This window comes from Pleurodeles waltl, chromosome 5 (assembly GCF_031143425.1).
Source record: "Pleurodeles waltl isolate 20211129_DDA chromosome 5, aPleWal1.hap1.20221129, whole genome shotgun sequence".
Classification (NCBI taxonomy): Eukaryota; Metazoa; Chordata; class Amphibia; order Caudata; family Salamandridae; genus Pleurodeles; species Pleurodeles waltl.
In genome coordinates this window covers 1307865186-1307878309 of record NC_090444.1, presented here as the reverse complement: position 1 = coordinate 1307878309, position 13124 = coordinate 1307865186, and the positions used below count along the sequence as shown (strand labels likewise).

The following is a 13124-nucleotide window of genomic DNA, read 5'->3' as shown; positions in this document are numbered from 1 at the left end:
GTCCTCGTGGGTGCTGGTGTAACACATAGGACCACATAGATTTACTTCCCTTCCTCTCTCTTCTTCTTTAATTCACAGACCATTAATTTGGTAATACTAGGAACTTGGATCATTTTTTTTTATCTCTTAGGAACTGGGATCATCGGAAGTACGGGTATGTAGGTATATCGCATGATCCTTCTCAAGAGCAAACATTAAGCAAAAACTCTTCACGTGCTCTTTTCTCATAGGTCTTTATGGTTGTTTCTTCATGCCAGTGTCCAGATATTATGAAGAAGTCTCGCTCTGATGATGACCTCATTCAAATATTTTGGTACTCCATTTGTGTTGAGGTCGAAAAGTGTCAGCACTTTCAAGGGCAGGAATGTCAAAAGGCTATTTTTACCATTGACATACTTCCAATGAACTTTTTTGGTGTCAAATGAGCAACTAATAATGGAAAGATTCCCCTTACAGTAGAAATAGGACTAAGAATATAAATATTCCCCTTTTCTTATGGGACTTTATGAACTGTTTCAAGCACACCTGGGGAATAATTTGTGTTGCTATCTTTGTGGTTAATAACATGTGAATGGTTAGTGATATTCTTTAAAGTCTTGCTATATGATGAATGTATTCTTGTTCTATGTATGTTACGTATGCATTTGTTTTTGTAACTGCTGTGTATTGCTTGATCATTACTGCGAATGTGTTATATTTATGGGTCATATGATTGTTCTTTTGATTTGCCCTGTTGAATATGTTTTCATACTGAATGTTCTTTTGTGTTCTTTCATAATCAGTGCTCATTTGAATTTTGATTATAAGACAGAATAATCTTAAAAGGCTTTTTGTCACACAGGATTCGTGCCCTTAGGTGTGCACTATTTTCTTTGAAATTAGTATTGAATAATGGCCATTGGGGTGCCCTGCAACCTTCAGTGGTCATATACAGATGGCCACTAAAGGTGGAAGGTCACAATGGAGCATCTAGGAAATATTACCCACCTCAAATAATGCCTTGCACCGCAATTATTTTGAGAGGTGCCACAAAGTGCAATCACTTAGGCCACCTCAGAAATAGGCAGTTTGTATGTCAAGCAAGAGTCACTATTCTTTGTCTTGCTCAGTGGAGCATGAGTGGCTTCAGTCGATTTCTTCTCATCTGATTGAGAGTCAACAATATTATGACTGTATGATAAGAGCTAAATTATCAACTGTAGAAAGCCACACCTCAATTATAATCCCGTGCCACTCGGTTAACTCACATGGATTCTAAGTACATCGCTTTATCTCCCCAGTTTTCGGTTCAGTTGGGCCCAAAATGGACTGTGCTTAATGCGCACCACCTAACAATTTAATTGTATTTATTTTGCGTGCGTGTGTGTCTGTGTCTGTATATATATATATTTGCTCAATAAAAAAGGCGATGGAAATGAACACTCATCGTCAGAGGGGCCCATACGGGAATTCCCATTTGCTCGCATCTCTGTTCCTAGGTATATAGAAGCACAAGTCATACCGCTGAAGCGTGTCTATTACAGCACGGTGATGACATCATCGGCCTTCTCCTCCCTCACCGGCACAAAGGGGGAGCGCCGGCCGGGGCGGGCAGCGGTGGCTGCAGCTGCTCAGTGCCGCGGGAGAGGAGGAGGAGGCGCTGCTGCTGCCCTCAGGCTGCCTGCTCCATCATCACCGCTCCTCGGCCGCGGTCCTCCTCCTCCTCTTCCATCCGAGCCGGTCCATGCCTCTCTCCGCTGGCGGGCCGCGGGCCCGGCGGCTGGCAGCGGCAGCATGCACTGGGGGGTGGGCTTCTCCTCCTCGCCCCGCTCGTGCCTGCTGGGTCTGAGCCGGAACCAGAGCCCGCTGCCCCTGAGCTGGTGCGGAGGTGCGGCAGAGGAGCAGTACGCCGCCTCCTTCTTCTATGGGGACATCGTCGCCTTCCCGGCGCAGGATCCCGGCAGCACCATGTCAGGGCTGGGCTCCGACTCCTGGTGGAAGAAAACCCTCTACCTGACCGGGGGAGCGCTGCTGGCGGCCGCCGCCTACCTCCTCCACGAGCTGCTGGCCATCAGGTGAGCACCGGGGGTGGCAGGGGGTGTGGTACACAGAGGGGTCTGGGTCAGCGCGGATCTAGGGTGCACAGGACTACGGACACCCATGGGTTGCAAGGTTTGGGGAGTGAGAGCAGAGGGGGTTAGGAGGAGACAAGGTCTGGGAAGTGGGGAAATGCATGATTCTGGGGACCCCTCGAGGGGTCTGATGACACGATGGCTACAGTGGTCTGAAAAACAGGGGGCTCTATGGTTCTGGGGACACAAAGTATGCATAAATATGAAATTAAAGCAATGGAGGGGTCTTGTTGACCGACTGTACACTGACAGAAAACTGGGATGTACATCCTAGGATTAAGGGGCAAACAGGTCCAGAGGTATACAAAAGTCTGGGGTACACACATTCAGGGTTAAACACATTCATAACAGACAGGCCTAGCGATCCGCAGATCCATTGGGTTGCAGAGACAGGAGAGCAGGCAGGAACCAGAGTTCAGAGTGTATCAAGGGTTCTGGGGTGTATACACCCATAGTTTCAGGCCTTACACATAAGGGGAGCCTTGGGACTGTGCCCCCCACCAAAGGCCCAGGGTTGTGCACGGGCTTAACTTCCCTTAAACTCAAGAGGTTTTGGGGTACAGGGGAAGACACCCCAGAGAAGCTTGGAGGCTAGATGTACGTGGCCCAAGGGACGCAGATGGTCTTTCAGCACAAACACAGTTCAGGTGCGTGGGGTCAACCCACAAACATAAACTCCTACTCTCCGTTTCTTCTGTGTGAAGATTGACATCCACATTCGACCTTCACCCATTGATTTCCTGAAACTCAAACACACCGAGCCACAGGCAAGAGCTGCAGCGCGTGCTCACTTGCGTTCAACGGACATAAATCACAGTCAGACCCGGGCACACACCATTAGGACGCATTTATAGTGTAAGTGTTTACATGTGCAGACCGACTCCCTACTCCCTCAGTACTGTTGGTAAGCTGCCGAGAAGAAAGCGATGGGAATGGCGAAAAGGCGGGCCGCAACGTGAGGGTAAAGGGCAGACCGTCCTTCAGCAACCCCATCACAGGACCGGGCTGTGTTTTCACCAGTGTGTGTGTGTGTGTGGGGGGGGGGGGGGGGGGGGAGCTCGCCTCACTCATTGAGTATTCCAGCTTCCCCCAAACAGCTCGGTATAATAATTATGTGGGTCCAAATGCAGGCAGCCCCGTACCAACCCGTTTTGTACAAGGTTATTTTCCTGAACGGTGATGTGCGGCCTTCTACAAATCCCCGGTGCACCTGTGTTGCGGTGTCTTGCCTGGAGCCTGCTTAGAGGGTGTTAGTCACGCAGTGAGGCCTTGATGTAAACAACGTACCCGCCAGCAGCGTCATTTACCACGACGACGAGGGAGCCAATGCTGACCCGTTCTACGGTTCGCAGAAATAATGTATACTAGAGGCAAATGATTTAAGTGCAGACCTTATTGACCCCATGGGGAAATATAAAGATAAGTTGGCCAAAAGAAATACACATTTTTAAATTAGCGCATGTTATTTGACCATGAAGAGAGAGAAGATGGTGGGTAATAGGAAGAAAACTTGTAAAATGAGAGTATATTATTTGATTTTTACTAGGGGAAGATTGGGAAGAGGGTGGGCAATAGAAAGAACGTTTGCAAAATTATTGCAGAAATTGGTATGTATGTTTGTTATAGTTCAAATCAGACCACAGGGGCTGAGAGCCTTGTATTCGCGGGGCTTATAACCGGGGTATGTAGTAAGGTCTGGTTAAAAAGATGGAACGTGGGCATGATCAAAATATGGGTAAAAAAAAAATCTGAATTGGTCCAATGAGGATATCCCGTTGGTAGCCATTCAGACTATGGGCCAGATTGTCAAGCCCCTCGCGCCAGTTTGTGCCACTTTAGCGTAATTTGTTTGGACGCTAATGTGGCTCAATGAGGCAAAAATCTCCGCACCATATTTACAAAAAGTTTGACGTTATTGGCCTAACATGCACCATGGTGCGGCGTATTGTAAATACAGTGCACCCATGGTGTCGCTAGGTGGCAGTGGGGGGGGCGAAGCACCACCTAACGACACCTGGGCCTATGATTCCAAACCATATATTAAGATGGCGGACATTACAGGGCGTACAGTTGCACATAGAAGGCAGAAGGTCCCAGGATTTGATTTCACATCACAAGGAATATAATATGGAATAAGGGTCATGACCCTGTCCCTCTACATAGGATGGTGTTGCTCAGTGCCTTTTTTTAGGTTTGATTCTCATGATTATACCAGTTAATGGCATGGAAAGACCTCAGTGTGAAACAGTTTTTCATAATTCTGAGGAGAGAGTTGCCCCTCTGCCACACTGCACCATGGCCTTAGCTCTAGCTGTTTACTATGAAGCTGCCTACCAGGTGCAGCCAGGACTCAGACTTATACTATGCTGATGGTGAGTATTTACTATTTCAGGAAGTCGCAGGACCATGTATGAACTTGAGACAACCTTCTGTTGAGTATCCCAAGGGTACCATACAGAAACTGTGCTGCTTCTCTCACTATTGATTAATAAATCAGAAAAATAATCTTGGGTCCTGCACTTTCAAATAATACATCAATTGCTTGCACATTCCCGACTAAATTTACTTACTCTGGAGCAAAACATCTCGAGATCCCCTAGGGCAATACAGCAGTAAAGTGCTGCCAGGCCGCTTTTGCATCATGGAAGTAGCTCTGACACAAACACCACCGGGTGCCACCCTAGCGTTGTTTTTTTAACGCTAATGTGGCATTAAGGAGGCCTTCTTCCACGCCATATTTACAAAGTGGCAAAATACATGCATTGCACCAGTTTGTAAACCCTTGTGGCACATTATGCCTGCATCAGACATAATGTATGCAAGGGGGGCATTCCGACGCAGGGGGGCCTGAAAAAATGGCACAGTGCAATTTACAACATTTCACTGTGCCATTGTTTTCTGTCATTTTTAACGCCTGCTCAGAGCGGACGTTAAAATGTCACACCCATATTTACTTATGGGCCTCCCTGTGCTTTGCTGCACTAGCATTAACATTTTTGACGTTAGTGCAGCAAAGAGCCACAATCGGGTCAAAAATGTTGACGCTATTGTGCTAACGACCGCCATGGTGCACCATATTATAAATACGGCACAACCATGGTGTCATTAGGTGGCGGTAGGGGGACACAAGAAAAGTGGCGCATTGGGACCAATGCACCACTTTCTTGTAAATCTGCCCCTTAATATTTTCAGAGGAGTGGGTTGGATCGGCGTTACTCACATAGCAACCAATTAGCGAGGAGCTAGGAAAGGGAGAAAGTGTCTAACACACCCTTTGACTTCCCTGTAAAGAGACCAGGTGGTTTCTCTCGGTCGTTCTGAGGTAATAAGTAATTTCAATTGGATTCATTTCCCTAGAGAAGTGGGATCATTGGGAGGACGTGGTTTCCATGATTGGTTTCTGGTTAGGCCCAGGGCAGAGGCGGCGTTCCTCAGATGAAAAGAGTGACTGACAGGAAGCCAAACACCAGGCCAGCACCTGGTCACAACACTGGCAATGCCAGTGCCCAGATCCCCACACGGAGGGCAGTGCAGCTCGCTGTTGATGTGGCTGTGCTCAGCACCCTCGTATTCCTCGCCTACGTCCTAATAAAATGTGGTTTCCATAGAATAACTCAAAAAAGAAATAAGTAAAACATCACCATCCCTAACCAAAGCTCCTCCCTTTCCTGTTACTTTTTTATTTTAATTTGATAAATTATCTGGGTTGAGTTGAGTCAAGAGACAACTCTGATTCTAGTTAACCTGGACCAGCTTGTGACAAACAACACATGGAGGGATTCCATTATTACTGAGGCTGTAAATAGTCTCAGCTCACACGGTCACTTTTTAAAATGTAATCTTTGAGACTGGGGGTCTTTACACCTTCATAATAACAACCACACATTTTTAAATCACTGTTGCTGCAAACCTGCCACAGATTACCACAGTCTTGCAGCTTTGAAGCTATGTGAAAAAAATATTAATTTAATCATAACTAAATAGCCTACCTTTATGAACGCTGGTATGGTGAAAGGATGGCTGGACCTGCAATCTTCTGAGCCTGCAAGGTGCAGACAGCACACCGACTTCCGCAAAAAAAGGTTCGGACAACTGACTTACCTAATTATAAGTGCCAAGGCCCAAAGTATTTTTCTGCAGTCCATTCCAGCTAGCATTGGCCGACCGCTCCTGCTATTGGTGCCAAATGCCAGTGACGGCAGTACCAGCCTGATCGTTTTTATCAGGTTTTTTATAAAGTATACTAAATCATTAAATGTACCTCTTAGGAATTCTGATGAAAATCCTATGCACACAGCACCACCATGTAGTGGATAACTACTGCCAGTGTTTGGAAATAAGTAGCAGTGCCCAGCACCAACAAACACCAGGACAAATTAAGCACCAAGGAAATACATTTTCCTTTGTGTATACACTGTTGAAAACAGGTGCACTTCCTGTGCTGGGTGTACACTCCATGTTCTTACAGATCCGGGGTAATAAAAGTCCCTATACGTATAAGTACCTTAAAGCATATTTTCAAACAGATGAGGTGCCAGCTCAACAGCTGCCAGGCAAGTGATAAATGTTGAATTGGAGGACCAGTAGTCTATTGATAAGATTGTTGGGTTTTGGTGGTCACTGTATTAGTCTGAAACAGTGAAACTTAAGTTCTAGTCTTGCTTAAATTGTGTGCTCCAGGGCACATGCCTGTATGTTTGTTCCCTTGCTTGCACATTTTTAGAAAAATACTGACTGACATTATTGAACATTACATAAAAACAGTACATTTTCTTGACCATCCATGCTCAGAACTCAACTTCCCATGGACGAAATCTATAAAGCTATTCAGTTCTCAGGCCTGTTCCACATGGCACATAATATTTTTTTACTCTAGCCAGTGTATTTTGGAGTGTCAATCAACCATAGAATGTACCTTCTACACTCCACCAGTAACACGGATTGTAGGATTGCTGAGGTCTGATTACTTCTGGTTATTCACACAACTCTTGATAGCATGTAGCATTGTATATACTTGAAGTGACTTTAAAAGGTCTATTAGTACTCTTGAACGCAAAGAGGACAGCTGTATGACATTGAGTTGTTGGTTGACTGGGGTGTGAGCCCTGGTCAAGCATCAACCACAATCCTTGTCGGGTGAGGAACAAGCCAACCCTAAATTAACCCATGCTCAACCGTCTGGTAGCTTGGCAAACAGTAGTCAGGCTTAACTTAGAGGCAATGTGTAAAGTACGTGTGCAACATTTCAAACAGTAATAAAGTGAAAACACCACACAAAAGGATCCCACACCAAATTAGAAAAATCGACTGTTTTTTAAATAAATAAAACAAGACTAAAATGACAATAATCCAATCAGTCAAACCGGTGATATGTAATTTTAAAGATTTCAGTCAAAGTAGCACTAAAAAGCACAAAGCGCCACATGCGGATACGTAGACACGACTGACCTGGACAAAATGATAAGTTCAGCCGATTGCAATGGAGCCGGCTACAGAGACCTAGTTATGCCCACTGATCAAACTACCTTAGATCCTGGCTTGTGTTGCGAGGATCCACGTCGAAGATGCGTTATGCAGCATGAAGTGATGCAAAGGTTCTGAGGTGCTGCAAGGCTGCAATGCGAGGTCCTGCTTTGTTGTTGAAGATCCCCATTGAAAAGGGCTCGCGATATGAAGCCCGGTGTCGACGATGTAATGCACAGTCGAGATGATGCGTTGGTTCTGAGGAGCTGTGAGGCTGAGATGCAAAATCCGATGTCATTATCGAGGCTGCTGTTGGTGAGGGCCTGCGCCGAGGATGCAGTGCACATCAGCAGTTCCGATGAGGTGATGGGCTGGGATGCGATGCGGGTCTTTGTGGCGGTCCTGATTCACACAGCAGTGACGATGAGTCAGTTGTGCTCGGGGTTGCACAGTAAAGGAGATATGTTGGTTCCACTGGATCCACAGAAGCTGGCAGAAAACCTTAAGCATGCTTCAAAGGGTCCAGGACTGGGGTGGCACCACTTGGTAGGGTAGACTCACAGATAGCAGAGCCCAGGTGCAGGTGCAAGGTTATTGGAAGTCTGTCGTGTCCCGGATGCTTCCTATCAGGAGGCCAGTCAACTAACCTTTGATTCATTGTGGGTTCTGCATTCAATAGATGCTAGTCCAGTCCTCACCCAGGCAAGAGGGCAGCATGTCAGCACAGCAGGGCAGCAGTCCTTTATAACAGCAGTACAGCAGAGTGGCAGACGTTCCAGCAGCACAGCGGTCCTTCTTCCTGGCAGAGTATCCACAAGTTCAGAAGTGTACTGAAGAGGTGATGTCTGAGGTTCAGTATTTTTGCCCAGTTGCGCCTTTGAAGTGTGGAGAAGCTTCTAGAGTCATGCCTTTGAAGTGCACAGGTACCCTGCCTTCCTGGCTCCAGACTAACTACAGGCAGTATGCAGCCCTTTATGTGGCAGCAGGCCGCAGCCTGTTCAAGTATAAGTGGGGCTGGTCCCAGCTCCTGCCTCCCATCCTGTCAGTGATGGCCCATCTAGTCATACCTAAGTTCCCCATTGTGAGTGGCTGCCCAGGAGGAATACATAAAGCCCAACTGTCAACTACACCCAGTCTTGTGACCCAGATACTGACTGCAGGCACCAAATGGCTAAAGCAAGAAATTCAAACTTTTTTAAAGGGGCATTTTTAAAATTGTAATTTAAAATCCGAGTTCATCATAAGTTAGGACTTTTCATTACAATTTAAGAGACACCAAACTTGAACTGGTTACCTGTTCCATTTGGAAATTACACTAATAAAACATAATAAGGTAACTCCAATGGTAACTTCACAAGGGACACTCAGAAACAAAGAGCCACCTTCACTGAGATTAAACGACAACTTAGAGAATGAGGCATACGATACAACATGCTGTTTCCGGCTAAACTGAAAATCATCACAAACAATGACATGCTTTTCTTCACCTTGCCGCAGCAGGTGCGGGAGTGGCTGGACATGTCTAGAACGGTTTCGGAAGAGAGTCCGGGGGGGGGGGGATGCGCGAGGTTGCATATGGAGACTCGAAGGGAAAAGGCGAAACAGCTGACAAGCGCAGCCCCACCGCGCAGCCAAGCATTGCAGGAAAGGCGAGAAGCAGTGCAAGCCGCAGCATCTTTAGGAGGTAGGGGGCCCGGCTCGCCACACCCCTCCGAGACCCATTCGGATCAGGAATCAATGTTCGGCTGTGCCTCTTGTTCGTCTCACAATGCCTCCGACAATCCCCCAAGGGTCATCCCGGGGACATCAGATGAGATCCTTTGAGAGACGTCACCTGTCACTCCCAGAGGGGGCTATCCCTGGAGGGATGGCCTGAATGAGACAATTGACTAGAGCCCAATGACACTTTTGGCTTGCAGGGAGCACCGGAGCCCAGGAGAAACTTGTGCACACGGTCAGCAACCCAATTGGCCAGGTCATCTTTGCTCTCCACAACAGCATGGCAACTGAATTTACTTTACTGAGGCCGGGAAGTAATATCCTTGCCTCTGCCTCCACACACAATGTTTAAGCAGTTAGTGAATGTTTGGACGGAGATAGTTCTATTACCGGTCCTGGGGAGAGGGAGTTTTGATAATGGGGGAATTGTTTTGTTTGATGTTATTAGTTCACAAATCGGGATATCAACTCCATCCCACGCATTGCCATTGCCAGGACTAGTGTTACTGCTTAGCACAACATGGCCACCTGTGGGGGATTGAGTAGGCGAGTTACACGTCCATACAGATTATGGATAGACCCATAGATTATAAATTCCTCACCTGGAACGTTAGGGGATTAAATAGTATGAATAAGCAATATAAAGTATACAGTCAGCTAAAAAGACGAGGAGTACACATAGCAATTATACAAGAAACACACCTCACAGAAAAGGAGGTTAAAGCTATAACTAAGCGATGGAGAGGGGCAGGTATACGCCACTGCATATTCGGCTTACGCACGAGGGGTCCTGATGTGGATACGGCCAGGAGTACCGTTCCAAAAAATTGAAGTAGTAATAGACAGGGAGGGCCACTATGTCTTGGTGACCGGTCGCCTGGGAGGAAGGGACAGAATACTGGGAGGTATTTATGCCCCTAATCAAGACCAAGGCACCTTTTTAAACACACTATCGCACATGCTAGGACCACACTTCACCCAGGCAACAATAGTGGGTGGCGATTTTAATTATATCGCCGATACCGAGCTGGGCAGATCCCACCCTCCTCTGCGGCACTCCCCCACACTCAAGGTAGCCAAGAGTTTCACTGACAGGGAACAGCATTGGGGCCTCAAAGCCACCAGGCGGCACCTTCACCCTCAAGAGAGAGATTACTCTTCTACTCGCCCTTACATGACTTACATGTTCGACTGGACGTTTTCCTGACATCCCCTGACGTAAACAGTACGGTACTTAACGCCGAATATCTCTGCCGTACAGGGTCTGATCACAATCCTTTACTGCTTACGATGGACTGGAAAAGGGAATGCCCCGAATACCAGACCGGCGACTTAGTGTGGAAACACTGGAAGATAGCGCCTTTTGGCAGTCCATCAGGGATGCTATCAGCGAATATTTTACGCTCAACCAGGGCACCACCTCATCCCGGGCTCAAGAGTAGGAAGCGTTCAAGGTGACTGTCAGAGGTCAATGCATGGCTGGGATAGTGGGGGTCAGGAGATCCCTGGAGGGGGAGATAGATATGAGGAAGACCTGAGGAGTTTAGAACGCAAAAGACCTGAAGACCCGGAACTGGCCCCTATTATCTCCGAAACTAAGAATAAAGTTGCGTCGGCATCTGAAAAAGTGAGATGCTTTGACTATAAAAAATAGATCACCAGAGAGCATACGAAGGGAGATAGGGTAGGAGCATTACTGGCTTGGCTCTCGGCCCCACTCCCTGGTGATGGAGGTTGTAGACTTGTCGGGGAAGCGACTCGATGGACAAAGCGATATTGACGCTAGCTTTACTGATTACTACTCATTACTTTACGCCCCCCCCGGCGGGGACTCTGGACCCAGCTAGGCTGCAGTGCCTGAGGGATTTCCAGCTTCCTGTACTGAGAGAGGATGATCGATGGGTACTGGAAGAAACAATAACCCCTTCAGAGGTAACTAGGGGAGTGGGGGCGATGGCTAGAGGAAAGGTGCCTGGTGCGGATGGACTACCCGCAGAGTTTTATAGTGCCTTCATAGACCTATTGGCGCCTCAGCTAGGTGCACTCTGCTCAGAGGCACTGCGGACTGGAAAGCTTCCCTCATCTACAAATGAAGCCATTGTGATCCCATTGCCGAAACAGTGTATGTGCACTCATATCGCCCTTTATCCATGCTTAACATGGATCATAAAATACTTAGCCAGATCCTGGCCACAAGACTATTGCCCCACATGCAAAAATTGATCCATTCAGATCAGACAGGATTTATCCCGCACCGTAGTACCACCCTCAACATAAGGAGACTGATCAAGATACTACAATCCCAGTCTCCGAACCAACGCGCTGCTGCAATTATAGCAGTAGACATTGAAAAAGCGTTTGACAGTCTCAGGTGGGACTATCTGGAGATTATAATGCGACAGATGGGTCTGGGCCAGGGATTTCTTAAATGGATGAAGTTGCTATACACAACCCCCACGGCTCGGGTTCGCACGGGTCGCACAATCTCGAGATCGTACAAGATCGGTAGGGGCACCAGACAGGGTTGCTCACTGTCGCCTCTGCTATTTGCCATTGCGATGGAACCACTGGTGCAGATGGCGAGAAACAATAGTCACTACAAGGGACTAAATGTTGGGGATCAGTCTCACCAAATTGCACTTTATGCGGATGATATGATAATATTTCTGAAAGACCCAGACAGGGAGTTACCGGGAGCCATGGACTTGCTAGAGAAGTTTGGGGACATGTCGGGAATGCGTATAAACTGGCAGAAATCTCTAATCTTCCCATTTTATGAGGGGGTGCCCCGAGTCACAAACACCTGGGGTTTGGAGTGGACCTCATCCACCTTCCGTTACCTGGATGTTAATATTTATCATAATCCTGTAGACCTCTTGGAGGGCAACGTGAATAGAGCGATCCGGAAGTTGCGATCAGATGCCCAGTTCTGGAAGACATTACCCTTATCAGTGGCAGGACGCGTGGCACTGGTTAAAATGATAGCTCTGCCTAGATTAATGTACTATTTCTCGACAATGCCTGTACTGGTCCCCGTCTGCTTTTCCAGGGGATTGACTCTATTCTTACTAGCTTTATCTGGGGGCCGGGACGACATAGACTAGCCTTGCAAAAACTCCAAAGACCCACTGCAGAGGAGGGGGGGTGGCGGCATCAGACATTGAGATGTACTACCTAGCATGCCAACTACAGTGGCTGGCAAAAGCATGGTTTACAGCACAATTGGATATAACCAGGGGGCAACAAGTAGGACACACTGTCACAGCCCTTTTAGGGATACTCCTGATTCCCAGAGGGATGCTGGTAATAGGTTCGCCAGACCTCCAGGTAATGTGCGCAGCTTATAATGCACGAGAACCACATCCCCATACTCACCGGACATGCCGCTGTCCTGCCTTAATGTACTCCCTGGTGGAAACTCTGCCGTGGGCGTCACATGACTTGCGACATACAGCATCTCTGTGATTGGGGACCTTTTCTGCAATGGGGAACTGATGTCTTTCGAAGCACTGATGGCACAAATTGAAGTCCCCCTGGGGCTGTTCCTTATGCATAGATCACTCGTAGCACTCATACAGCGACACTGGAAACAGGGTTTAAGGGAACCTCCTACTTACGCGGGATGCCACGCCCTCTGCACAATAGGGGGAGATAAGAAAGTTGTATCCACACTCTATAAAACTTTACATAAAGACACTCTACTCCCTCTTGACAGGTTGCGGACCCTCTGGCAAGAGGATATTGTCGAGCCTATAGATGAACCTCATTGGAGGAAAATCACAGCACATATAAACACAGTATCCAGAAATGCCCGTTTTAAATTGATTACTC

At 47.3% G+C, this 13124-nt stretch overlaps 1 protein-coding gene across 1 annotated transcript in view; it reads left to right on the top strand.

Moving 5' to 3' along the window:
• Window positions 1-1533: 1533 nt before the first annotated feature.
• Window positions 1534-13124, top strand: part of FAXC (failed axon connections homolog, metaxin like GST domain containing) — a 270259-nt gene continuing 258668 nt past the window's right edge. The window contains exon 1 of the mRNA XM_069235537.1: window positions 1534-2054. Within this exon, the coding sequence (XP_069091638.1) occupies window positions 1774-2054 (281 nt within the window). The 5' untranslated portion in view covers window positions 1534-1773. The remainder of the gene's footprint in view (window positions 2055-13124) is intronic.